We start from the raw sequence: 22,394 nt of genomic DNA, 5'->3' as shown, positions 1-22,394 counted from the left end.
GCGGCCGCCATATATCCTCTTCGGCCCGCCGCCGGAACTCGTCCAGGTCCGCGACGTGGTCCGCGTCGTTTAACGCGTCCGCGAGCCGCTGCTCGTAGGCGTCGCGCAGCACCTGCGCGTGGGCGCCCGCGGGCCAGGCGAAGGGCTCCCCGTTCATCCTGATGGGCGCGAAGTAGCGGCCGTCGTGCCACGAGTCCATGAACGTGCCCTTGACGCCCGCGTGGAAGGACCGCGGCACCTCCGGGTAGGCCGTCTCCCGGCCGCGGTGCGTCTTCTTGTCGCGCATCCAGTGGTCCCAGTGCGTCTTCGGCCACTTGGGCCTGAGCTCGCGCTCCCAGAGCGCGCGGGGCAGCAGCCAGCCCAACCCCGGGAACCACGACGTCCGCCGGAGCGCGGCCCTGTCGCCGTCCTCCAGGAACCCGTTGTCGTTCCAGGCCGACGCCACGAACAGGGACTCGTCGCGCTCGAGCGCCGGCGCGACGGCGCCGAAGTAGTCGAGGAAATCGGGCGCGAAGAGCAGGTCGTCCTCGACGACGACGACCGCGGGCGCGTCCGGGAAGCACTCCGCGAGGGCCCAGTCGAGGGAGAAGCGGTAGTGGCGCGCGATGCGCGACGCGCCGTCGACCTTGGGCTCCTGCGGCGGCCGCGGCCGGCTCTTCCGCCGCACGCCCGCGAACTCGGCGACGACGTCCGCGACGGCTTGCGCGTCGCCGTCCTGCGCGACGCAGACGTCCGCCGCGCCCGCCGTGGAGATGAGCGACGTCAGCGCGTTGCGCAGCTCCGCGTCGCGCGTCGCCGCGAGCATGACGACGGGGAACCTGCGGCCCGCCGCGGCCCACGCCTCCATGGGCCCGGCGGCGGCCGGCGGCGGCGCCGGCGGCTCGGGCGCCGCGACGAGCGACGCGTAGAGGTCCGCCTCTTTTGGCGGCGGTGGTGGTAGCGGTGGCGGCGGCGGCGGTGCCGGTACGTCGACGGCGGCGGCCGTGCGGCGCGGCGCCCAGGCCTCGCCGCGCGCGTCGGTGGCAAACTCGTGCGTGTGCGGCGCCGGCGCGTCGTGGAGATGCAGGCCGAGGTGCACGCCGAGCCCGAAGGCGATGCATAGTAAGAGAAGCGCCGCCTCGCGCATGGTTATGCGCTGCGGCTGCGCTGCGCTGCGCGCGCTACGATCGATCGTCCATCATGCGATGTTCACCTTGTGTGCTCCATCGACCTTGATGCGACGGAGCAGCCCGAGACTCGGAGACTCGGCCAGCGTCGGCCTGAGCTCGAGCCTCGTCATGGACGGGATGGACCGCTTCATGATCGAGGCGCAGACCAACTGTGAATGAGTGCGCGACAAATGCTGCGCTGTCTGTGGACAGACAACCGATTTGGTCTGCGAGGGATGCCTTATTGCGCGCTACTGCTCCAGGGACTGCCAGCGGCTGGCTTGGGCCGCGGACCATCGTCGATTATGCGCGCCCACGAAGCTGGTGCACGCCCAAATCAAGGAGAATAAGCTCCTCGAGGAGATGCCGAACGTGGACCGCAGCCAGAAACGCGTCTTTGTCAAAATTGTAGCGCAAATGATCGGAGACTCGTTCGTGATGAAGGAGCCGTCGTTTAAAGCGAATGGCAGGCTTCGCGGTAAGCAGCCGCGCTGCACGGAACCCGCCTGCGAGAACCCCAACGCAATCGGCGTTCGCTACGTCACGACCTTTTGCGGTGAGAAGTGCTGTGCCTGTGTGTCTTGCTGGACCGCGGTGCTCAAAGAAAAATGCGCGACGTCGACGACATGCGACGCACTTTCGCGCACGTGGGCCTTACGGATGGCACTGCTCGTGGAGTCGCCGTATCTGCTCCCCATGGTAGTCGCCCCCCGCTAAGATCCCGCCAGAACATCGCCTTAACGAGCCCCTAGGCGCAGAAGTAGATCTCCTTGACGTCGCTCGCGCCGAAGGGCTTGTGGCAGGCGGGGCACTTGCGGGAGCGGGTCTCGATGACCTGGTCGACGCACTCGCGGCAGAAGACGTGCATGCAGCGCGTGAGGCACGTCGTCTTCTCGCGGTCGTTGCAGACGTTGCAGGCGATCTTCTCGCGCAGGTCGCGGATCGTGCTGCGCGAGATCTCGTCCGTGCCGGCGCCGTTGCGGTGCTTCTCCTTCCGCAGGTCGTCGACGGAGCGGCTGAGCTGGCCCTCGAGCTTCGTGTGCTTGCGCTCCATGGCCTTGAGCTGGTCCTGGACGCGCGCCTTGGCCGTGGTCTCGTCCGCGAGCTTGGCGCTCAGGTCCTCGTGGAAGCGCTTGAGCTGGCCCCGCGCGACGTCGAGGTCGCGCGCGGCCGCGTCCTGCTCGAGGCGCGCGGCGGCGAGCTGGCCCTTGAGGTGGCCGACCTCGGACGTCGCCGCGGCGGCGTTGGCCACGGCCAAGCCGTGCTCGCGCTCGAGGTCCTCGGCGACGGTGGACCGCGCGTTGAGGAGCTGCTTCATCTCGTTGACGACGTACTCCGTGTGGTCGACTTTGGCCCGGAGCGCGTCGCGCGCGGCGACCTCGCGCTTCGCGGCGGACCGCGCGGCCGCGACGTCGGAGAGCGTCGCGCGGTAGCAGGCGTCGAGCGCGCCGGCGCGATCCAACAAACGCTTGTTCTGGTCGCGGAGGTCCGTGAAGGTGGTCGCCGTCGCGTCGACCTCCTCGAGCAAACTCCGGTTCACCTCCTCCGTGCGCTTGAGCGCATCCCTCAAACCCTCGTTCGTCGCGCCGGCCGTGGCCTGGTCGTCGTCGACCTCGCCCTCCTCGGGCGGCGGCGCGGCGACTATCGCCTCGCGGCGCGCCGCGGCCTCGAGCTGCGCCTCGAGGCCGCCGTTGAGCGCGGCCGTCTCGTCCGCGCGCGCGCGCTCGACCTCGAGGGCCTTGCGCAGGCCGTCGGCGGCCAGCGCCGCGGCGTCGGCGCGCGCCGCCGCCGCGTCGCGCGCCTCCTCCGCGGACCGCCGCGCCGCCGCCGTCGCCTCGAGCTTCTCCGCCCACTCGCCGAGCGCGTCGCGCGCCGCGCCGCGGCCCAGCGCCTCGGCGACGGCGACGCGCGCGCGGCTCCGGTCCGCGTCGCCGGCCGCGGCGTCGCGGTCCGCCGCGTTGGCGTCGCGGTCGCCCGCGAAGCGCTTCGCGCGCGCCTCCGCGTCGCTCAGCGCGGCCTTCAGGTCGCGGCCGTTCGCGTGCTCCGCGAGGCACGCGTGGCGCGCCTCGGCGACCTCCATGGCCCTGCTCGACTCGAGGGCCGAGAAGGCCTGGACGCCGGCGTCGACGGCCATCTTGAGCTGGATGCGCGTCTCGAAGGCGCCGCTGACCTGCTCCTCGAGGTCCGCGACGCGCGCGCGGAGCCGCGCGGCCTCCTCGGCCGCCGCGCCGCCGGCCGCCGGCGCCGCCGGCGGCGCCGCGGCGGCCTCCGTGCGCGCGCGCTTCGCGTCGGGCTCGGGCGCGGGCGCCGATTGCGCGGCGAGCTTCTCGGGGTAGGGGGTGATCTTGTGCTCGCGCTCCGCGAGGTCCGCGCGCCTCTGCGCGGCGTCGCGCTGCTTCTTGAGGTCGATGACCGCCGACTCGAGCTGCACGGCCCGGCCCCTGGCGAGGCCCGCGGCGTGCTCCGCGGCCGCGCGCCGCTGGTCCGCGTCGCGGACCGCGGCCTCGGCGGCGCCGGCGTCGCCGGGCGCGCGCGCGGCGGCCGCGCGCCACGCGGCCTCGACGCCGCGGCAGGCGTCGGCGCAGCGCTGCGCGCGCGCGTCGAGGAGCGACGCGGCGGCGCTCGCGGCCTCGCGGGACGCGGCCTCGGCGTCGTCGTCGTCCCCGGGCTTCGGCGGCGGCGGCGCGGGCAGCGCCGCGAGCGCGACGCCGCCGGCGGCGGTCGCGGAGAGGAGGTCGCCGCAGGCCGCGTCGGCGACGCCCAGGGCCCGGAGCGTCGCGACGAGGTCGACCTCGACGGCGGCCCACGACCGGTCCATGGCGCCGAGGCAGTCGGCGCGCGCGCGGAGCTCGCGCTCCGCGCCCGCGCGCGCGGACCGCTCGGCGTCGAGCTCGCGCTTGTACTGCATCATGCGCCGGTACATGTTCCGATTCTGGCTCTTGACGAAGGCGTAGGCGAAGGGCGTCTGCTCTTCCATGTCGCGGATGAAGTGGGCGGTCTGGGCCTCGGACTTCCTCGCGCCGCCCCGGTCGCCCTTGCCCGCGCGCTCGCGCTTCTTCATGGCGGCGGACGCGCCTACGGGACGCGCCGCGGCCGCGGGTCCGGAGAAGCGCCGCGCGCGACGGGACCCGCCGCGGCTGGTGGCGGCGCGCGGACTCGGCGAGCCAAGAGTCGAGCCTCGAGAATCTCGAGACGAGCAATACGAGCGCACGCCCCGGGCGGGGCGGCGGCTTGCTCGCAATATGGCTGCCCCGCCCAGCCCTGGGCAGAGCCTCGCATGGCAGCTCTGCAGCGTCTGCAGTAGCGAATTGGACTGGCCGAAGCCCATCAAGAACAGCGAGGATCGCCTCTTCGCCCACTGCCCGCGGCTGCTCCACTGCCTCCACTCCGTCTGCGAGGCCTGCCTCCACGACGCGCGGGAGCGGCACCGCATGTTCCGCTGCCTCGAGTGCAACGCGCGGACGGCCGTGCCCACGGTCGAGGCCGTCAACGGCCTGAGCTTCGACTGGGTGGCCATCGACGCGGTGCGGCGGAAGGCGCAGACCCTGGGCACGTACGGGTGCGACGAGTGCGCCGAGGACGAGGAGGCGACGTTCTGGTGCGAGTCCTGCGGCATCGGTCTCTGCGCCTTCCACCGCGAGAACCACGCCAAGAGCCGGAAGACGGCGAACCACCGCGTGCGCCAGATCGACGAGGACGGCGGCGAGGCCGCGGTGATCGGGAGCCCCCCCGAGAAGGCGGCGGCGGCGGCCGCCGCCGACGACGACGACGCGAGCGACTGGGGGGGCTACTCGTCGTCGGACGACGGCGCTGCGCCGCCGCCGCCGGAGGAGAAGCACGAGGGCGCCGGCGTCGTCGAGTCCAAGGGCGACGGGGCGCCCGCGCCCGCGCCCGCGAAGCCGGCGCCGCGGTCGCCGCCGCCGCGGCCCAAGCCGCGCGCGCGGTCCAAGGCGCCGCGGGGCGACGTCGCCGGGTCCGACGCGACGCCGCCGTCCATCGCCGTCGACTGCAGCGAGCACCACGGCGAGGAGGTGCGCTACTTCTGCGGCCGCTGCGGCACGCTCGCGTGCCGCGACTGCGCCGCGCGGGGCCCCCACGTCTGCCGGGCCGCGGGGCAGACGGTGGCCTGGGAGGCCGTCGACGGCGCGGCGCACCGCGTGCGCGCGTCGGCGCCGGCGATCCTGAAGCGCTGCGACGACACGACGCGGGCCCTCGAGGCCGCGATCGCGTACACGGACGCGTCGTCCGCGCGCGTCGACGACGCGGCGCAGCGCGCGCGGACGGACGTGCGCGACGCCATGGACGCGATCCGCCTCGCCGTCGCCGAGCGCGAGGCCGAGCTCGTCGCGCGCGTCGACGCGTACGTCGGCGGCGCGGAGCGGGCGCACAACGCGAAGCGCGCGACGCTCCAGAGGGCGGCGCAGGACGTCGCCGTCGTCCGGCGCCGCGCGGTCGACGCCTTCGACGTGCTCGAGCACGAGGACGCCCAGCTGCTGAGCGTGTCCGCGGCCGTCGCGCGGCGCCTCGGCGACGTCAAGCAGCGGCTGAGCCAGGAGCCCCTCCGGCCGGACCCCATCGACGACGCGGCGCTGCGCTTCGAGCTGCCGCCGCGCGTGCCCGTGCGCGTGCTGAACCTCGTCGCGGCGCTCGGCGCCGTGCGCACGCCCGACGACGCGCCCGTCGAGCCGGCGCCGGAGCGGACCGACGCCGGGGACCGCCCGCCGCCGCCGCCGGAGTCGGCGCTCGCCCCGCCCGTCGAGCTCGTCGTCCACGCGCTCCGGCCCACGGGGACCGTGGGCGACCGCGTGAACAAGCTGCTCAAGCTCAAGCGCGCGGGCCACCGCGGCGACGCGGCCGACGACGGCGACTGGCCCTACGACGCGCGCGGCGGCGGCGGCGGCGCGACGTTCAACGCCGCCAAGCAGCTCAAGCGGTCGAAGCAGCCCGACGTCGAGTCCTTCGTCGTCGACGTCCAGGCCGCGCCCGAGCGGGCCGCGGTCGACGGCGCGGTCCTCGCGCGCGTCGTCGTCGTGACGACGACGGACGCGAAGCTCAAGGGCATGATCGAGGAGACGCGGCGCGTCGAGACGACGACGGACCCGCCGACGATGCGGCTCCATCGCACGCTGGCGCTCCGCGGGCAGCCGGAGAGCCGGTAAAAGATTGGGGTGCAGCATTGGTGCATTGACCAGTGCAGTGCAACCACTGAGGCGCCGTGCGGCGAGAGGCGCATCCACGTAATAGCAGCACTGGCACGCGCCGTCGTCGCAACACCACAGCACGACCGTCAGCAGCGCACGTCGTCGCAGCACCATGTTTCGCCGCGTCGCACTGCTCATCCCAGCGCTGCGCACGGTGCGCGCCTCCGACGGCTGCCCGGGCGGCGTCTGCCGGTCCTTCTACGCCGCGCCGGAGGGCGGCACGACGGCGGCGTCCTACAGCGACGCTCCCCACGTCCCCGAGGGCTTCCACAACTATTCCTTGCTCTCGAAGCGCGACGCCGGCCGCGCGTCGAAGCTGCTCACCTTCGCCCTCCCCGACGCGATGGCGACGCTCGGCGCGCGCGTCATCTCCGGCGTCAAGGTGCGCCAGGAGGTCGCCGGCGAGGTGCTGGACAAATCCTACTCGCCGTCGAGCCACTCGGAGGCCGCGGGCACCTTCGATCTCCTCGTGAAAGCCTACGAGCCGCGGCAGGGCGGCGGCCTCGGCGCGTGGCTCTGCGGCCTCGCGCCGGGAGACGTCGCGTCCATGAAGGTCAAGCCGGCGAAGAAGCTCGCGAACGGCGGGCCCCTCGGGCGGGCCCAGTACGCGCGCATCGGCATGCTCGCGGGCGGCACGGGCGTGGCGCCGTTCATGAACCTGGCCGCGACGCTCCTGGCGGACCCCGAGGACGCGACGCTCCTGGACCTCGTCGTGTCCCACTCGTTCCCCGAGGACGCGATGCTCCGCGACGAGCTCGAGGCGCTGGCGACGTCCTCGGGCGGCCGCCTCCGCGTGCACCACACGTTCTCGCGCGTCGACGGCGACGGTTCCGCGCCGGCGTCGGCGCGAGCCGCGGGCTCCTCGCCGTTCTCCGACGGCGCCGGCCGCATCGACGCGCGCGTGGCGGCGGCCATGCTCCCGGCGGCGACGGACGCCGACGTGCTCGTGCTCATCTGCGGCACGGACGGCTTCGTGGATTCCATGGCCGGCGGCATCCAGCGCGTCCGGGACCCCGTCACGAACGTCAAGTCGAAGATCCAGGGCCCGACGACGGGCGTCCTCGGCAGCCTGGGCTTCGTGCCGTCCCAGGTCTTCAAGCTGTAGTAACGACTTAGAGCCCGGGGTTCGGGGAATCCGCGTCTTTACCTCTCCGAGCGTGCTCGATCAGGGTCAACGAGGCTCTTCAACAGATCTTCAACGCCGACATCTCGTCCTGTGGCATCGCAGCATGGCAACACGCGTGTCGATCTTGACGCTGTTGTGCGCCGGCGCCTCGGCATTCGTCGCGCCGCAAACGCGCGCAACTACGCTCCTGCGCGCCGGCAACCCGTTCGAGGACTTTCTCGGCCAGTTCGCTCCCAAAACCGCCGCCAGCGCCGCCTCGGGCCCGCTCGTGCTCCCTCCGTCGGCGGTGGCAGTCGTGGGCGCGTCGGGCAACGTGGGCAAGCTCGTCGTGCTGCGGCTCGCGGACCAGGGCTACAAGGTGCGCGCGGTCGTGCGCGGCGCCGGCTCGAAGAGCCGCCTCGCGGACTTCCTCGGCGACAAGGCCTCCGACGTCGACATCGTCGTCGCGGACGTCACCGCGGGCGACGCCGCCAAGCAGCTCGCCCCCGCCGTGACGGGCGCCGCGGCCTGCGTCGTCTGCACGGGCACGACGGCCTTCCCGACCAAGGCCTGGGCCGCGGGCGACGTCGCGCCCGACGACGTCAACGGCGTCGTCTGGGACGCCTTGACCGGCGCGTCCTTCGACCTCAAGGCCGCCGTCGAGGCGCTGAGCGCCAAGGGCCTGAACACGCCGGCGCGCGTCGACGCCGCGGGCGTGGAGGCCGTCGCGGACGCCGTCGCGGCGGCCGGGTCGTGCCGCCGCGTCGTGCTCATGTCGTCGCTGGGCGTCACGCGCCGCGAGGGCTTCCCCTTCAAGGTGCTCAACGCCGCGGGCGTGCTCGACGCCAAGGCCCGCGGCGAGGCGGCGATCGTCGACGCCTGCGGGCGGAGCGCGGACTGCGCGTACTCCATCGTGCGCCCGGGCCAGCTCTTCGGCGGGCCCTACGACAACAACTTCTACCTCGGCACGCTCGCGAAGCTCGACAAGGACGACGGCACGCAGGCGCTGGCCGTCCAGCGGGGCGACGAGGCCGCGGGCGACACGCTCCGGAGCTGCCTCGCGGAGGTCATCGTCCAGACGCTCGCGAACGCGAACACCGTGGACACGGACTACACGGTCCTCACGGTCAAGGGCGACGCGCCGTCCGTCGACGCGATCCAGGACCAGCTCACGGCGTCGCTCGCGTAAACAAAACTCGCTAGTACCACGTCGTCTTCGCGGCGACGTCGCCGCGCTTCGCGCGGTAGCCCCGGACCTTCTCCTCCGTCGCCGCGCCGACGAAGAAGAAGCCCAGGACGTCGTCGCGCTCGCCGTCGACGTCGCCGTCCATGCCGAGCATGGACCGCACGTCCGGCACGTCGAGCCAGCCCTTGTAGCCGCCGCTCGACCAGTAGCCGTAGGCCTTCTCCGTCCAGAGCGCGAGGTGGAGATTCTGCACGGCCATGGACGTCGCCGCGACCTCCTCCCACATGGGCATCAGCTTGTCCGACGCGTTGCGGAGCCGCTTCACGCAGATGGCGATGATGTAGGCGCACTTGCGCAGGTCCTTCGCCTTCTTCTCGGCCTTGGTCAGCGCGGCCTTGCGCGCGTCCTCGGGCAGGCCCGGCTGCGCGGCGATGGCCGCGTGCTTCATGGCCAGGAACTTGTCGACGCCCGACGGGCCCTCGAAGACGACGAAGCGCCACGGCTCCGTCTTGCCGTGCGTCGGCGCCCAATTCGCGCACGCGAGCGCGCGCTCGACGGCCTCCCGCGGGATCTGCGGGTCGCTCGCGAAGTCCTTCGGGAAGATGGACCGCCGCGCGCGCATCAGGGCGCCGACGCTCGCCGGCGTCGCCGTGGTCTCCGCCTTGGGCGGCGGCGGCGACGACTTGAGGTAGATGAGGCTGGCGACGACCACAGCCACGAAGACGGTGGCCGCGATGCTGTCGATCTCCGCCAGGATCTTGCTGAGCGCCATCGTCTGCAGCGCGGTGAAGACGAGCACGCGCGTGGAGTAGGCCGATGAGAGGTGGAAAAAGCTCTGTGGCAAAATCGTCGGTGTGGCTCGCTGATCCTCGCGCGGCGCGCGCGAGCCTCAGAGGCGTCGCACGGAGCCGTATGAGGAGAGCTCGGCGGCCGAGAGCGACTCGAGCCGGGATAAAAAGCAGGAGCAACAGGAAGTGGCGTGATGTTAAGCCGCCGGCCAGACACCGCCCATCACGCGACGGCGTGGCGGCCGCCGTCGACGCCGACGACCTGGCCCGTGATCCAGCCCGCGTCCGGCGAGAGAAGGAAGGCGGCGAGGGCCGCGGAGTCCTCCGGGTCGCCGACGCGGCCGAGCGGGTGGCCCTTGGCGAGCGCGGTGCGCATGGCCTCCTTGCCGAGCATGGGCTCGGCCATGGCGCTGTGGGAGATGGACGGCGCGATGGCGTTGACGCGGAGGCCCGACGGCGCGTACTCGGCCGCGAGGGCGCGCGTGACGCCCTCGACGGCGCCCTTGGCGGCGGAGATGACCGCGTGGTTCGGGAAGCCCTGCCGCACGGCGACGGACGAGAAGAGCACGACGGAGCCCCTGTGCTTCTTGAGCGGCTTCTCCAGCGCCTTGAGCGTCTCCAGCGCCGAGTAGACGTTGAGGTCCATGGTCGCGCGGTAGTCGTCGAGCGCCGCGCGCCGCGCGGGCTTGAGGACGATGCTACCGGCGCAGTACGCGAGCGCCGACACCTCCGCGATCGGCGCCTCCTTGAGCGCCGCGGCGACGCCCGCCGGGTCGCTGCAGTCGAGCACGGCCGTCGGCGCGCCGCCGAGGCTCGAGGACAGCGCGCCGAGCTTCTCGGAGCAGCGGCCGAGCAAGAGCGGCACGGCGCCGCTGGCGTGGACGCGCTTGGCCAGCGCGCTGCCGATGGCGCCCGTAGCGCCGACGATCGCTACCGACATGTTGTAGAAGGTGTGTTTAGCAACCGATGCGACTGCGACTGCGTTTTTGCTGCGCGCGGACGACGCTGGTGGCGGTGCAAGCGCGCTCTGCGTCAGGCTGCCACAGCTCCTCTCGCTCGCTGAAGCCGAGAGGGGGGGTGTTGCTCCGCCACTGGCGTCGGCGGCACCCCTGCGTGCGGAGCGGGGTGGTACATCTTACGCAACGTAAATGGCCTACCCCAGCCGTCACACCGACGTCGCACCCAAAACCAAGGGGCGTATCCAACGCCATCGATGGTGACGCGCTTCGCTGGCACGGACTTGTACGCCGCGGCAGCCCCGCGGAGACGAGGCCCGCGCGGTGGAATTTGGTCGACGCCAGAACCACCTCCGATGGGGGCACCGACGGTCAGGCTTACGCCTAGGGGTCATGGAAGGCCACTCCGACCACCAGAGCGGGCTGCCGTGCGTCGGAAGCTTGGGCTCAGAGGTCTCCGCTCCCGGCCCGCGCGTACGTGTTTGGTACTCAAGCCAGCGAAACGGCTAGCCATTCGTCCCAATCCGAGCGCTTGTTTTTGTCACGTATAGCCACCGGGCGTCCCTGGCCGCTAGCCAAAAACCGCACGTTCGGGCGTCCGACGCGTCGGCCATCGGACGCCGTCGCCGGAGCAAGACCCCCCATAGCCGAGCGGCATTTTTTTCGACGCCCGCCTCCGCGGAGCTCTCTCGACCGCCTGCGCCGCCTCGACCATGTCCGGCGGCATGCCCATCACGCAGGCGAACGCGTCGAAGGCGTCGGGCTACGGCGCGTACCGCGCGGCGTGCTTCGACCTCATCGAGGGCTACGACGGCGCGCGCAAGGACCAGGCGTCCGTCGAGGTCGGCGACGCGGCGGCGCGCCTCGAGCGCGACGGCGACACGTTCCTCCAGGGCTGCCGGGAGCTGCAGGCGCTGCTGCAGTTCGTCGCGCGCAACACCTACATCGACGGCAGCCTCATCGGCGTGCACAACGAGACGCGCGCGCTGCTCCTCGAGGGCAGCGTCGGCTACGCTGTCGTGTTCGGGAAGCGCACGGGCCGGGACCTGGGCCCCCTCGGCGACCTGCTGCTGGCCACGCACCAGCTCGACTGGCGCCTCGGCGAGCGCGCCATCGCCTTTAGCAAGTTGGGCGACGACCTCGTCGAGGCGCGGAGCGGCGTCCGCGAGGTCCGCGAGACGTACGTCCGGTGCGGCGAGAAGGCGCTCGGCGCCGCGCGGGGCTCGCGGGAGGAGCTGAAGCGGCGCAACGCCGTCGTCGACGCGAAGCAGAAGGCCTACGTCAGGTGCAAGCCCGCGCGCGGCGGCGGCCTGAGCGGGTCGTCCGGCGCGGGCGCGCGCGGCGACCTGTGGCGCGCGGAGACGGAGCTGCGCATCGCCTGCCAGCGCGCCGCGCAGCAGCAGAGCCACTTCTCGTCCGTCGTCGCCGAGTGCGAGGCGAGCGTCGCCGCGCTGGAGAGCTGGCGCGACGTGCAGACGGACCGCCTCGTCGACCGCTTCGCGCGGGTGACGCAGATCTTCCGCGACGACCTCGCGCGCGTCGGCGAGCGCCTCGTCAAGTGCGGCCGCGAGGCCGAGTTCGTGCGCTACACGGACTTCCAGCAGCACGTCGTCGCGCCGCGGCTCGACGCGGCGAAGGCGTTGCTGGACACCGCGGACGAGACGCGCGAGGCGCAGCGCGCGCGCCAGGCCGGCGTCGACGCGACGGCCAAGTCCAAGGGCGCCCTCGTCTTCCCGCCCTACCCCGACGACGCCCAGTGGGAGTCGGACCGCGACCTCGTGCACTGGCCGACGCCGGACCGGATCCTGCCGCCCGCGCCGCCGCCGGCCGCCGACGCGCCGCGGTCCGACGACGACGGCGCGCCGCCGCCGCCGTCCGCGACGGCCGCCGCCGCCGCGACGCGCAGCGACCTCGCGTCGTCCGGCGCGCTGCCCGCGATCCCGACGATGCCGCGGACGTCGCTCGTCGCGAAGAAGGGCGTCCTCGAGTACGAGAAGTCCGTCGTCGGCGCGAAGCTGGGCTGGAGCGCCGTCTACGTCGTCGTCACCTACGACGGCTTCGTCCACGCCTTCCCCGGCCGCACGGAGGGCGCCGTCGAGCACGAGGACCCGACCTTCGCGCTCGACCTCGCGTCCGCGGTCGTATCGGACGAGGAGGAGGGCCCCGGCATCTCGCTCGCGACGCGGCGGTCGTCCATGGTCGCCATGCTCGGCAACAAGGAGTACAAGCTCCGCTGCAAGAACGCCGCGGACAAGTACGCCTGGCTCGCCGCGTTCAACGACCCCCTCGCGCTCTGGGCGCCGCCCGACGACGCCGCGGACGCGCCGCCGGCGAGGGACGTCGCGCCCATCGCGCCCGCGACGCCGCGCGCGGCGGAGCCGGGGCCCGTCACGGTGCTCTAATTTTGCGACGCCGCTTCAGGGCGGGGGGACGGCGGGACCGGAGCGCTTCCGCCGTAAATTATAGTGAGTAGAATTCTATGATGTGTGGTTTGTATTTCAACAAGTCACAAAGTGACGATTATCAACTCCATACCCACCGTTGCGGTTCGCATGAGCGATTTGTTTGAAATGACAGTTTGGAAAGCCGAGCCAAACCGCCAGACGATTGAAGTTGTCAAGGTTAAAGTCTTCTAAAGCGAGCGTGAAGACGTGATTACGATGTTTTTTGCTCCATTTTAAGAGCATATCGTTGTGAGATTTGAGTTTCGAAATGGGGCTTGATCTTTTGAACGCGGATTCGTGTTGTCGAACGACGTCTCGACGAATATTGACGATAACTTTGGAGCAAGGAAAAAGAGACAAAATATAGTCCAACTCGTCGTCAGTTCTGAATCGGATTTCTTTAAAGCCGACCCATGCGTAGTTTTGATTTTGTTTGAGACCGATGGCAGATTCAACGTAGGTTCGCACGATCCGTTCAAGTTTTGATCTCTCAACAGGATGGTGCCACCACGCATTGTGGACCCCGTTCTTGCCCTTTGCCCTGGAATCAGTACGAATGCTCGACTTGTGTAAGGCGTACAAGGATTCAAATAAACCATCATTTTCGCCCGCGATGTAGACATTTGGGAGATCGTTCAACATTGTCATTAGACTCGTGCTTCCGGAACGACCGGTGCTGACTTGAAATAACCAATTTCGTTCACACCCTGGCTGGGGAGCGGGTACAGGTCGTGGCGGCGGCGGCGCGCCGAGACGATCCCGGCCCCGGCCCCAGTTCGGCGCCGTGACGGGAGGAGTCGGAGCCGGGGTCGCGACGGGCTTGGCCGTGGGCGCGGGCGTCGCTCCTGGCGCCGTCGGGCACGCAGAAGAGCACTGCGCGGCAAATGCAGGATCGCAATCGGACTGCTGGCACCACTCGTCGGTGATCCCCGCCATAATCGAGCGGCACGCGCACGAGGAGGAGCCGTCCTCCGGCGCGGACTGCTCGCCGCCATCTGCAGACTGCTCGCCGTCCTCCGGCGCGGACTGCTCGCCGTCCTCCGAGCACCACGAGCCTCCGCCGTCGACGCACGCTAGAGAGGTCGCGAGGTTGCTGGCCTTCGACGTCTCCGAGCAGTCGCACGGGTCCCCCGTCGCAGACCACCAGCAACAGAACCCCTCGGACTTCCCGACGCACGCGAACGTCGCCAGGACAAGTCGCCACACACACACCATCTTGACCTATGAGGACGGCACTCGTTTCGTCGAACGAGCGCGACCACGCGACCGCGAAGCGATTTCTCGCCACGCCCGCGCCGGCGCCCCCGCGCAAGCTCTCGGCTCGCGCATGCGCGCGGGCAACTCGCGCTCGGGGTGTCCGCGCGTGCTCGATCTCGCCGCGGCCCTCGAGCCGCACTTGCGAATCGACGAGGCCATGATGCCCCCCCCAAATGGAGGAGGGCAGGGCGGGAGGGTGGGTGGCATGTGATGCTCAAAATAGTCTTGACGCCGCGCGCGCGCAAAGAGAAGAAGCTGTCAACTCGATCGGCCGCTCGCCCACTCCGATCGTCTCTCTCTACGGCAAGGCGCCGCACGCCGCTTCACTGAGCAGGCTACGCGCCTGCAGGCCTTGTCTCGGTGCGCGAAAGCCTCCAAAAGCGCATCGATCGGCGTGACTGCGTCGATACGTGTGTATCATACCACGACATCACGACACAGCCCCCTTTAGCCGGCGTCTCGCGACCTACATCTCCTTCGCGGGCGGCGGCGCGGCGATGGCGCTCGCGCCCTGCCGGCAGCTCCGCCGCGGGAAGTTCCGGTCGCGGGAGGGCGGGGAGGACTCACGGGGCCTTGTACAGCGAGTTCGCGGAGTTGGACCAGGGCGCGCTGCTCCCGGAGAACTGGGGGTCGGGCTTCCAGTCGTCGGCGTCGACGTCGAAGGACACGGGCTCGTCCCACCACGCGGCGGGCTTGTCGCGGCCGTAGACGAATTTCTCCTTGGACGCGGGGTGCGTCGAGACGATGCACCGGTAGTAGCCGCCGGGCGCGGACCCCTTGGCCTCGTCGCCCCAGCGCACGAGGAGCCGGTCGCCGTCCTCGGGCGGCGCCCGGCCGCCCGTGCGGCGCACCAGACTCTGGACGTCGTGAGATCTCACGCTCTCCGCGTACGACTCCGGCGGCAAAAGCCCGAGGAAGAGCTTCATGAGCTGCGGCGTCTCGTTGAGCAGGAGGATGATCTCCTTGACGGCGCGCTTGCGGTCGTCGACGCAGGTCCGCGGGGCCGCCAGGAAGCGCTTGAAGAGCGAGAAGATCGTCGAGCCCGGCGGGAACATGCACGCGACCTCGGAGACGAAGCGCGCGGACCGCTCGACGAGGCCCGCGGGCGCGTCGGGCACGCGCGCGAACCCCGCGAGCGTCGCCTCGCGGACGCCGCAGCCGTGCGGGGGCTTCGGGAGGTCCTCGGCCTTTTTCGTCTTCTTCGGCGGGGCCGTGGATCGCCGCGGGACGAGGTCGACGGCGAGGAGCTCCGCGGAATCCGACGAGCCGGACCGCGACACCGCGGCGGGCTGGTCGTCGGGGGGAAAGCCCACTTTGCGCCGCTTCGGCGACGGCGCCGGCGAGGGCACGGGAGACAGCTTCATCCCGAGGAGTACCGACGCCTGCTCGAGATCGGACTTGGTCCACCAGTGCGCGGGTGGGGGCCCCGGGGCCCCGCCGCCCGGCACCGGGGCCTGCATCGCCAGGGCGGGCGGCGTCCGGGGTTGATGCGCGAGGAGATGCTCGTCCTGTTTGCGTTGCGCTTTCAAGCGGATTTGAGCCATCGTGTGTATCGTGTGGGACTTCGTTCGTCGCGGGGTTTGGCCCGGTCGTGGGCGAGGGGTGTGTAGCGTATGTCTACGGCGTCTTCCGCGATGAAAACGATTTGGGGCGGTCGGCGGGGCGAGTATTCGCGATGAATGACGCCCGGGACGTCCGTAAATCGTAGTCGCTCTTCTCGAGACCTGTCACCTGAGTTTTGGCCTGGGGTCGGCGTACGTACTCGACCGCGCCGCGCGCGTTCTCACGCTGAAGCCCCACGACGCGCGTCATGGTTTCAGTCTTAGAGGAGTCGCGTCGCGCCACTGAGCCCAGTGCGATCGGCCACTGCTCCTCCGACAAGAGGAGAGGAGCGCGGTCGTTCATCGCGGTCGTCGGCGTCTTCAGATCGGCGAACGGGGATGCGAGCCGCTCGGCTTTGTGATGCAAGAATGCGGTCTGGACTATCTTTCGACGCTTCTGACGAGCGGTCGGATTGTTGTAATAGGAATGCAAAGCGCCACCGGGTGCCTGGGCCTTCTCCATCGCCTTCGACCAGGCGCCGTCGAGTTGACGGAGAGAGGTTTCCGAAGAGGCCGTTCTTCCCACCTCGGCGGCGAACTGCCAACGCTCGCGGCCGAACTCGGGCGTGAATTCATGTTTTCCATGGTCGCGCTGGCCCAGTGCCAGTGGCAGTGGGGCCCGCATCACTAGTAAGTTCCAATTACCCAACGTCCACCCGCACCCGCTCGACCCGCACGAGGTCCGCGAGCGCCTCCTCGAGGATCGCCGCGGACGCGGCGCGGTACGCGTCCGCGGCGTCGCCGCCGCCGGGCTCGCGGCGCGCCGCGCGGAGGGCGAGCCCCAGGAGCGCGACGGCGCGCGCGCGCGCGGCCGCGTCGTCGCCGCCGCCGCCGCCGGCGTCCGCGCGGCGCACGACGACGCGGGACCCCCGGTCCTCGCAGGTCCGCGCCGCCGCGGCGACGCCGGGCGGCCGCGCGTCGACGTCCAGGACGGTGACGGCGCCCTTCGGCGGCCAGCGCCGCGCGGCGACGCGGCGGTCCGCGGCCTCGGCGTCGTCGGCGTCGTCGACGTCGTAGATCTGGCGCGGCGGCCGGGCGGGCACGAAGCCGTAGGACCGGTAGAAGCCCCGGAGGTGCTCGTCGGGCCGGTAGTTGAAGCGGATCTCGTCGCCCTCCGCGACGGGCCGCGTCGCGACGAGCCCGACGCCGCCCGCCGCGTCGTCGAACTGGCAGAGCTTCGCGTTGTCCTCCGCGTCGTCGTGGTTCGCGAAATCTAGAAAGGGCACGAGCGCGAAGCCCCGGGGCCTGGGCCCGTCGCCGCGGACCGCGTCGGCGAGCGCGCCCGTCGGGGGAAAGGGCGCGCCGTCGTCGGGGATGCCGATGGACCGGCTCCGCACGACGACGCTCGCCCACATCCACGACTCGACGCTCGCCGCGCCGTCGAACAGGGCGTCGAAGGCCCGCCGGAACCACCAGCGCTCCACGCGCAGCAGCCGCGCGAGGCCGACGTCCGCGTGCGCCCACAAGTCCTTCTCCGAGCGCTCGAGGCAGTCCACGTTGAGGTTCAACTGCTCGTCGTCGTCCTCCGCTTCATGTTTCCTCCCGCCGAGGCGCTTCGCGCGCCGCTGGGCGTCGCGGACGCGCGCGTAGCCCGCGCGGCACGGCAGCGACCGCGCGTACCAGGCCCACCGGCCCTTCGGGTTCCGCAGCGCCGCCAGCAGCCCGCAGGCGAGCGCCGCCGCGCGCGCGAGGTGCACCGTCGCGCCGCCGACGGACGTGAGCGCGTCGTCGATGAGCAGCGCCGGGTCCGCGCCGGTCGACGCGCCGCGGAGCAGCGGGAACGAGCTCTCCGCGTCGCGGCGGAGCGCGCCCATCGCCGCGCGCAGGTCGAAGATGCTCTCCCAGGGCACGACGACGACCGCGTCGCCCGCCGCGAGCGACCGCTTCGCGACGAGGCCGCGGCCGGCGGTCGCGTCGACGAAGCCCACGGCGCAGGCCGCGTGCCGCTCGAGCACCTCCATTGCGCTTGCTGGGATGCGCTTGCTGGAGCGCTGTTTGAGTGCTATTTGAGCGCTGCTTGCTGGAGCGCTGTTTGAGCGCTGCTTGCTGGGAGAACTGCGCGAGCTGGAGAGCCGCCGCCGGAGAGCTGCGGAATCAAGCCTCCATCGCCTACGGTGCAACCCTATGGCAAGCAACCTTCAACATGCGAGGCAGCCCTTCAATCTGGTGACATGGGAGGCCGAAACCCGGCCTAGGTGGCGCTGCGCAGCCCAACACAGCCCGATCGCGAGAAAACCATGGCCTTTCTCGCCTACCCGGTCTTCGTCGTCGGCGCCGCTATGGGCACGTCGCTCGCGGCCCTGGGCTTCTACACGTGCGCCACGGAAGACGAGGAGGAGGAATACTTCCAGCGGCGCCCGGCGTCGACGACCACGACGACGATCTTCAATTCGGCGGCGACGGCGCCGGCGCCGGCGCCCGCGTCGCCCCGGGACCTCGAGGTCGAGCGCCTCGTCGTCGACGAGTCGATCGCGTCCGCGAACGCGGACGAGCGGCGGCGCCGGCACTACCGCGACTCCTTCCGCCGCGAGGAGGAGCTCACGCGGATGCGGAGCCTCGCGGAGTCGGCGCCGCGGCGCCGCGAGCCGCGGCTGCTCGTCACGGCCCACTGCGCGAGCCAGCTCGACGCGTCGTGGTTCGAGCGGCGGTCCGCTTCCGTCGTCGCGCGCTGCCACCTCTACGACCGCCACGGCGACTTCGTGGAGACGTCGACGAGCCGGCCCTCCGACGGCGGCGACGTCGCGCGGCCCGTCTGGTCGCGCGGCGCCGTCCGCCTCGACGCGGTCCTCCGGCGGGCCGACCTCCGCAGCGTCCAACTCGTCGTCGAGCTCGCGCGCGGCGACTCCGGCGAGACCCTGGGCCGCACGGAGTTCCTGAGGTTGAGCGACCTGTGCGACGGCACGCCGCGGGACCTCCGCCTCGCGGAATCCTTGGGAGTCCTCACGGCGTCGTTCGACTTCCAGGACGACGCGCCCGTCGAGGGCCGCGTCGTCGCGCCGAGCGCCGTCGCGCCGTCGGCGCCCGCCGAGGCGCGGCCGCCGCCGCGCAACCCCTTCGTCGAGGAGGACGACCGCGCGCCCGTCGCCGCGCTGCCCGCGTCGTCCGCGGGCCTCACGGACGCCGTCGCGCTGCCCCTCGCGGACGCGACGCTGCCCGTGGCCTCCTTCGACGACGGGCCCGTGCAGGCCCACGCGGCGCCGGCCTGGCTCGCGGAGCCCGCGGCCGCGGTCGCGCGGCCCGTCCGGGACTCGGAGGTCTTTGGGTAAACGTAGACGGGAACTTCGGCCGGGCGAAACGCGCTGGGGCCCACACGATCTCCGCAGCGTCGCCCAGTGGTTGCACGTCGAGGTGCGAGGGCAGCCCCGCCTTCCGCCACACGAGCATCATGGAGCCGCGCGACCGGGCGTCGTCGGCGGGGCGGCCGCGCAACGCCAGCGCCCTGTCGAACATGTCCTTCGACGAGCGCGGCACGACGGTCCGGCAGTCGTCGCTCGCGAGCGAGCGGCCGTCCCACGCCGTCGCGCTGTCGAAGCGCGCCCTCGGCGACGGCGTGCGCGTCTGCGGCATCTGGATCTCGGGCAACGGCGTGTCGCTGCTCACGAGCGCGGTCCTCTTCGGCCTCATCACGTCCGTGCAGTACGGCTACGCGCTGCAGGTCGGGTCCGTCGCGCTCCAGGCCGACTGCGTGTCCATGGGCGTCGACGCCCTGGCTTTTTTAGGGAATCTCTTCGCGGACTGCTTCCCGAAGGACTCGCCGAAGAAGCGGCGCGTCGAGCTGGGCATGTCGGGCGTGTCCCACTTCCTCCTGCTCGGCTTCACGATCAAGTTCGTCCTCGACGGCGTCGGCGACTCGCAGATGACGAGCGACGACGACTCGCCCGGCGAGCGGCGGACGATGGGCTGGGTCGTCTTCGGCTTCGCGCTCGGCGGCCTCCTCTTCGACCTCATTTCCTTGCTGGCCTACAAGTTCTACGGCACGCGCGCCGAGGCCGACGAGCACGGCCACCGCGAGGACGACCTGACCTTCGGCATCAACACGAACATGTGCGCGGCGCTGTTGCACATCGTCTCGGACTTGGCGCGGTCGTCGACGACGTTCGTCGAGGGCATCGTCCTCCTCAAGGTCAAGTCGATCCCGGCGACGCGGGCCGACGGCATCTCGACCCTGGTCGTCTGCAGCATCATCGCCCTGGGGGCGTCGGCGGCGCTCCTGACCTGGATGCGCGAGGTCTACGTCTACGTGAGCCGCGAGGAGGAGAGCGACGAGTCGCGCGACAGCATCAACCCGCTGCGCCGCGGGGACGACCAGGTCAACAAGACGCGCGCGGACTCGCTCTCCGGCCGCGCCGAGAGCTTCGCCGGCAACGTGAGCGCGGCGCTCGGCGACTCGTACTCGTGCCTCTGCTGCAGGATCTCGGGCAACGGCGTGTCGCTCCTGACGAGCGCGGCGCTCTTCGGCCTCATCACGTCCGTGCAGTACGGCTACGCGCTCCAGGTCGGATCCGTCGCGCTCCAGGCGGACTGCATGAGCATGGGCGTCGACGCGCTCGCGTTTTTGGGGAATCTCTTCGCGGACTGCTTCCCGAAGGACTCGCCGAAGAAGCGGCGCGTCGAGCTGTCCATGTCGGGCGTGTCCCACTTCCTCCTGCTCGGCTTCACGATCAAGTTCGTCCTCGACGGCGTCGGCGACTCGCAGATGACGAGCGACGACGACTCGCCCGGCGAGCGGCGGACGATGGGCTGGGTCGTCTTCGGCTTCGCGCTCGGCGGCCTCCTCTTCGACCTCATTTCCTTGCTGGCCTACAAGTTCTACGGCACGCGCGCCGAGGCCGACGAGCACGGCCACCGCGAGGACGACCTGACCTTCGGCATCAACACGAACATGTGCGCGGCGCTGTTGCACATCGTCTCGGACCTCGCGCGGTCGTCGACGACCTTCGTCGAGGGCATCATCCTCCTCAAGGTGACGTCGATCCCGGCGACGCGGGCCGACGGCGTCTCGACGCTCGTCGTCTGCTCCATCATCGCGGTCGGCGCGTCCGCGGCGATCCTCGCGTGGCTCCGGGAGGTCTACCACTACGTCACGGCGCAGAAGCCCGAAGGGTACGCGAGCCTCAACGGCGACGAGCCGACGCGGAGCATGGTCTAGGCTAGAGGTCTAGGCGGTTTTAAAAGAATGGTCGGTCACTGCAACTTGGAGTTCAACTCGCGGGAGGCCTTTCAGTGAACTTGGTCGGCATGCATGGGCGTGGCCGCGCGTCTGTGCTGCGCTCTGCTGTGTTAGCGTCGTCTGCTGGGTGCGAAGGTTTCGGAAATTCACCACGGCGTCCATCATGTGGCCGCGCGTCGTCGCTCTGCTCGCCTGCACCAGCGCGCTGCGGCCGCACACCCATCATGCACCGCCGCGGCGCCGCGCGGTGGCGCTGCGCGCCGGCGAATTCGTGCCCGTGGGCGCGGTCCGCGCCGGCGAGGTGACGCGCGTCGAGAGCTACGGCTGCTTCGTGAAGCTCGACGACGGCGGCGCGTCCGGGCTCGTGCACGTGTCCGAGCTCTCGCACGAACGCGCGCGCCCCGAGGACGTCGTCGCCGTCGGCCAGCCCGTGCTCGTCAAGGTGCTCGCGCCGCGCGAGCCGGGGCGGACGTCGTTCTCGCTCAAGGCCGTGGACCAGCGCACCGGCGCGGCGTCGGCGCCGCCGAAGCGGGCGCGGAAGCCGGCGGCGACGACGAAGGTCTCGCTCGACGACTGCGTCGTGTCCTACAGTCGCGCGTCCGGCGCCGGCGGCCAGAACGTGAACAAGGTGTCGACGAAAGCCGAGCTGCGGTTCAGCGTCGACGACTCGAAGCTGCCGCCGGCCGTCCGCGCGCAGCTCCGGGCGACGCACGCGGCGCGGTTGACGAAAAACAACGAGCTCCTCGTCGTCTCGGAGGCGCACCGGACGCAGCGGCTCAACGCGGCCGACGCGCTCGCCCGGCTCCAGGCCTTCGTCGACGCCGCGGCGTCGGCCGCCGCGCCGCGCGCGACGCGGCCGGACAAGGCGCGGCGCATCAAGGGCCTCGCGAAGGGCTCCGAGAGAAAACGCAAGGACGGGAAGCGGCGCGCGTCCGCGAAGAAGGCCGCCCGGGGGCGCGTTAGTAAGGACGACTTTTGACTTTTGACGCGCCGAGTGCGACGAGTCCCCGGCTTCTCCTCGCGCGCGCAGTTCCAACCGAAGAACCATTACGCCCCGCCGTCGTAGTGCCACATCTCCACGCGCCGCTTCTCGCTGAAGACGCAGTCGTCGTGGTAGACGTGGTCCGGCTTGGCGCCGATGTCGCGCTCCGGGCGGACGCGCGCGCAGCAGGGCAGCGCGATGACGGACGTCGGCGGGTCGCCGAAGCGCGCGCGCATGCGCGGCACGGCCGACGCGCCGACGAGCCGCGCGTGCGAGTGGACGCAGAAGACGACGAGGCGCGCGGGGGCCGCGTCGGGCTCGCGCGTCGCCATGTACGCGTCGATGGTCCCGCGGAAGCAGCGCAGGCGCCGCACGCCGCCGGCCTCGTCGCCGTGCCAGGGCTCCTTGAGCGCCGGGTCCACGCTGATCATGCGCCACTTGGTGACGAACGCCGCGAGGCTGCCCGTGCGCGGCGCGCTGCCGTCGCCGACGCAGAGGCAGACGACGTCGGGGTCGTCCCAGGCGACGCCGGCGTGGCGCCGCGCGGCGTGGAGCA

At 71.4% G+C, this 22,394-nt stretch overlaps 6 protein-coding genes across 6 annotated transcripts; 1 reads left to right on the top strand and 5 right to left on the bottom strand.

The window, feature by feature from the left end:
- Positions 1–298: 298 nt before the first annotated feature.
- AURANDRAFT_8564 (hypothetical protein) lies at positions 299–610 on the bottom strand (the record flags this gene model as incomplete). Its single annotated transcript, XM_009042176.1, has 1 exon — positions 299–610. A coding segment is annotated over one exon (312 nt), but the record flags the coding sequence as incomplete, so codon positions are not given.
- Positions 611–1,868: 1,258 nt separating this feature from the next.
- AURANDRAFT_72421 (hypothetical protein) lies at positions 1,869–3,966 on the bottom strand (the record flags this gene model as incomplete). Its single annotated transcript, XM_009042175.1, has 1 exon — positions 1,869–3,966. A coding segment is annotated over one exon (2,081 nt), but the record flags the coding sequence as incomplete, so codon positions are not given.
- A 4,687-nt stretch (positions 3,967–8,653) lies between these two features.
- On the bottom strand, positions 8,654–9,358 carry AURANDRAFT_60295 (hypothetical protein; the record flags this gene model as incomplete). Its single annotated transcript, XM_009042174.1, has 1 exon — positions 8,654–9,358. A coding segment is annotated over one exon (705 nt), but the record flags the coding sequence as incomplete, so codon positions are not given.
- A 293-nt stretch (positions 9,359–9,651) lies between these two features.
- Positions 9,652–10,368, bottom strand: AURANDRAFT_31866 (hypothetical protein; the record flags this gene model as incomplete). The annotated part of the gene is made up of 1 exon (XM_009042173.1): positions 9,652–10,368. One exon carries the CDS (start codon positions 10,366–10,368, stop codon positions 9,652–9,654), a length of 717 nt encoding a protein of 238 aa, XP_009040421.1.
- Positions 10,369–12,608: 2,240 nt separating this feature from the next.
- Positions 12,609–17,041, bottom strand: AURANDRAFT_72420 (hypothetical protein; the record flags this gene model as incomplete). The annotated part of the gene is made up of 5 exons (XM_009042172.1): positions 12,609–13,369; positions 13,584–14,049; positions 14,937–15,539; positions 15,844–16,212; positions 16,349–17,041. 5 exons carry the CDS (start codon positions 17,039–17,041, stop codon positions 13,062–13,064), a joined length of 2,439 nt encoding a protein of 812 aa, XP_009040420.1.
- A 4,407-nt stretch (positions 17,042–21,448) lies between these two features.
- AURANDRAFT_8590 (hypothetical protein) lies at positions 21,449–21,787 on the top strand (the record flags this gene model as incomplete). Its single annotated transcript, XM_009042200.1, has 1 exon — positions 21,449–21,787. A coding segment is annotated over one exon (339 nt), but the record flags the coding sequence as incomplete, so codon positions are not given.
- Between the last annotated feature and the right edge of the window lie 607 nt (positions 21,788–22,394).

This window comes from Aureococcus anophagefferens (genome assembly GCF_000186865.1).
Source record: "Aureococcus anophagefferens unplaced genomic scaffold AURANscaffold_28, whole genome shotgun sequence".
NCBI classification, from domain to species: domain Eukaryota; class Pelagophyceae; order Pelagomonadales; family Pelagomonadaceae; genus Aureococcus; species Aureococcus anophagefferens.
This window is presented reverse-complemented; position numbering and strand designations above follow the sequence as displayed.